Source organism: Calidris pugnax, unplaced genomic scaffold (genome assembly GCF_001431845.1).
Source record: "Calidris pugnax isolate Ruff unplaced genomic scaffold, ASM143184v1 scaffold156, whole genome shotgun sequence".
In the NCBI taxonomy this organism is placed as follows: Eukaryota; Metazoa; Chordata; class Aves; order Charadriiformes; family Scolopacidae; genus Calidris; species Calidris pugnax.
This window is the reverse complement of record NW_015090889.1, coordinates 4,010,195-4,014,299: the sequence shown is the minus strand read 5'-3', so window position 1 is coordinate 4,014,299 and position 4,105 is coordinate 4,010,195. Positions and strand designations below refer to the sequence as shown.

Below are 4,105 nucleotides of genomic sequence, written 5' to 3'. Positions count from 1 at the left end.
CTTTGGAGCAGGCACAAAAATACTAAACTACTCGAGATTGGTCCCACACCCAATGTGCCAGGAGCAAAAAGTGGTGCTTGTTGTCACCCTGTGAACTGCTTTCATAATTCCACAAATCTTGTGGCTTTCAGTTTCCACAGGGCCTCTCTCAAAAATATAAAATATCTAGTGGTTGCTCCCACATCCAAGATGCCAGGAGAGAAAAGTGCTGCTGCTTCTCACTGTTTCTGGGAACTGACTACATCACTCGACACACATCGGGGCTTTCACTCTCCACTGGGCTGGGTTAAAAAATATCAAACATCTGCAGAGTGCTCCCAGATCAAAGGTGCCAGAAGAGAACAAGTGTGGTTGTTCTCAACATTTGATTCATTGCTGGAATACTATTAGTAGTAATAAATTTGACATTTGCTACCTTTAACACTAATATACTGTATGACCTCTTAAGTTCCATATGAAGTTTAAGACATTGTACACTGGGATCATGCAATACCTACTTGACTCCTGTTTGGCCTGCAGCAAAAATAAAATATCCAGCATAAAAGCTTAAGCTTGAATTCCAAATAATTTTAAGTAAAAACCCCACCTAATCCTCATCAGAAAAAGCACCTCAATTCCATAGTACGTTGAGATCAGAAGTCAGTTGTTTTTTTTAAAATGACTCCCTTTCACTCTTTCCACTTATCTACCTCAGTGGACACCATGTCAAACACCACACGGACTTCTGAGCAAAGTATGCTTTTCACCATGCTCGATGACACAGACAACACAGCAGTACAATAGGAATTCAAGTACTGTGATCCAGCACTAGCATTAAACCACTTCAGAAGCAGGGAAGGCACAATAGTGAACTCAGAAGAACACACACACATGAAACCTAGAAACCTTAAGATGTAGATTTATTATGCATTAGGAAGCTTATTAACTTAAAAACCATATTGCATAGTACAAAAGGTTTGTTATCTCTGCTCAATGTGGAACAAGTTTCAAAATATATATTTTTAAAATTTGTTCAGTCAATACACAATCCTTTAAAAAAACTGTATATCGGTCAGTACCCTCATTACATTTATAAATACATGATTTACACAGCACCCCATCTGAAAAATTAGAACTCCTTACAAATATCTACATATATTGCATACATATAAAATATTCATAGGAGTACTTCATTAAAGTTGGGTTTAATGGTCCATTTACACTGCAGCAAAATACATATAAATCTGTGTATTTTTCATAAAATGTCTCTAAAAATTTGTAGCCATTCATAACTCCTTCAAAGCATCTTTCAGAAAGGAAATTTGATACAAATATATCCATGAGATTCAGCAGGTAAGACGGTGATATGAAGGCTAAATATAATTAATAACTGAACACTATGTAGCAGTTAAGGCAGGGGTGAAAAGAATTAATAGGAAAGATTATTTCATATGGCAGATAAAGTGACAAAATGCAATAAATATACATATTTCTTGATGTAAACTACTCCGGCATCCCCTGTTTTTCTCACAAGTCAGGAGTGTCCAAACTTCTGACACTGCGCATTTTGTAATTAAAATTCTATTTTTTATCAGCAAAAAAACCTCTGTGACCAGTGCTCTTGGGTACCATCTGTATTTGTTTTAACTGCTCAGAACTGACTGTTCTGAAATGTGGGGTTTAAGACTTCAATATGACCTTCATTTATGGGTAATGATTGTCATGTGTGATCATACACCCTCGGAAGTCATCTGAGTTTCACCAATGCTTTATGGTAACTACTGGATTTTTTGTTACTAAATAGTATTTGAGAACGTGTCTTAAGAAAATTTAATTACTTCTATTGATAGCCACTATTTCAGATACCAGAACTATATAGATCAGTCCCTCTCACATTGTGAGGCCTACATGTGTCATACATGCAGATAAAAGGCATAAGAAATGCAAAACAACCTTTAACAGCAGTGGCAGAAACTGTTCTGCCTCAAACCCTGATTATTTTGCATACAACTTTGGGAATTGAACATTCAAACTTTAAAAAAATTCCATTATGTCTGTATATTGGGTTTCTACCCAACACCAGGATTTTACCTAGCATTTGCAGTCCAATACTGGGTGGAATCACACCCAGTTGTGGCCTGCCACGCTGAAAACTCTCCTGCAAGTATGGTATCAGCCTCAAGTATCATACAGCATGTTGCACAGCTGCCTTCCTTTCAGAGGCCAGATACTCTGTACATCCCACCAAACTTCCAGAGCCACAGTTCAGTGCATGAATTTGTTCCATAGTCCCCTCAGAAGGCAGCCTTCACACACTGCTGTCTTGCAGCAATGGTTCAACGTCCTCTTCACTGCTTTGGTCTAGGTTGTTACTCAGAGTACTGCTGATGCTGTTGCTGTGTTTTCTGGTACTGTTGGCTTTGCTGTGCTCAGGAATAAATAAGGCGACTAGAAAAGCCAGAAGAACAATGCATGCTCCAACCAGGAAGGGTGGACCAGGAACAATTGATCTCTAGAGGAAAACAAGCATATCAAAGAATACATAAAGTCTGAGACATTGACTTCTGCATTAATATACCATTAAGACAGGAGATAATGGGAGTTGTATTTACAGTGACTATAAAGTTTATGCAAACTAGTTCATATATGCACTGCAACATGAATTTTCTGACCTGCACAGTGATCTAAGAAACAGAAATATATACAATCAATGCATATCAACTGACGACAGGATTGCCCAGCAGATGGAACAGATACTGACTAATACTTCTTTGCATTTTTTTTTCTTTCAGAAACATGCCTGTTAAATCAGCAAGACTCCTCTGAAGATTAACAGGATAAGTTTTCAACATCCAGAAGTACAAATGCTCAGTAACTTTTTAACTGAACTTCACTTTTTCTACTTGCTTCCATGGCTAACAAACTTTAGAATCAAGTTAGCTGAATAAACAAACATCCCAAAAACCTAATACATGAGTGAGGAAAGTAACAGCAGGCTATGCAGTACATACTGTTCTCACTGCACAGACAGGTTGCTGGAATGTATGATATCTGGTATTTGGAGTTATTCTCTTTTGCTTCTAAACAGTTTATTTTAAAATTTAAAATATAACTTATCAACATTTCATAAATACAATTAAAAACAAACACCAAAAAGGTGATAAGGCTAATTTTAAACCAGATAAGTTTGATGGTAAGACTCTACAAGAGACAGTATAGCAATCCACCGATTTATTTTTTAAAAATTTTAAACAGCTTCCCTGTATTTTTGTGAACTAAAACTAAACAAAACATCAGAAGATTAAACTTGTCAATCCAGTGTATTACTTTTCTACCAAATGTAATGCAGGAAGTTATTCTAATATGAAAAGGGAGACTATCTGAAATTAACCATACAGTAACAGGATTTTTTTCCTTGCTTCAATTCTTGCTACGAGCGGGGGCCTAATTTTCAGCTGATGATCTCTAAATTTAGTATATAATATTGTTAATATAAATTGTGTTAATATGGTTACTTCAAGTTCGCTAAGCCCACAAGTACTTAAAGAATGTAATAAACTTCCACATATTAATATCCTCATCTGTAATAAAACAGCTGATTTATCTGAGCAGCTTTTGAATATTTCAGTACTGCAGTTTCACTGAAGGGAGTAAGCAGCTTTGAAAGCAGTCCTTGCTCATTACATTGCCATGTGTTGTTACTACTCATCAAACACAGCCTATGAATGTACTGTTTGCTGTAAGGGCTCCCTCTGGATAATTATGATGTAACCTCATCCTCCTCTTTAGGCTCTCCAGTTTTGAAAACAGTTATTTAAATGCGAATTAGGACACATTAACTTCTAGTATTCATGCTCTGCAAAGCAGACACATTTTTTCTTGAATTGGTGCATCAGGCGTTTTCTTTGATAGAAAAGAATCACAAGTATAACCTGCGGTAACATTGCTGCTCTCTCATTTCCACAAAAAAAAAAAAAAAAAAAAAAAAGAAATATAAAAAAAAGCAGCATTTTGCTCCCTGCCCCATATATAGCACCTCTTGCACTCTCACATGAAGGCTGCCAGACTTGAATTTTTTCAAAGGTTGCAAGTCTCTTTTTGTGGTCAAAGCTGTGAACAGAGGCAC

General features: G+C 36.5%; 1 protein-coding gene across 2 annotated transcripts in view; it reads right to left on the bottom strand.

Annotated features, from left to right (window-relative positions):
* Positions 1-882: 882 nt before the first annotated feature.
* The window catches only part of MFSD14B (major facilitator superfamily domain containing 14B), a 25,057-nt gene continuing 21,834 nt past the window's right edge, over positions 883-4,105 (bottom strand). For both annotated transcript variants that reach the window (XM_014947648.1, XM_014947649.1), the window contains one exon: positions 883-2,491. In XM_014947648.1, coding sequence (XP_014803134.1) covers positions 2,288-2,491 — 204 coding nt within the window. In that variant the 3' untranslated portion in view covers positions 883-2,287. The remainder of the gene's footprint in view (positions 2,492-4,105) is intronic.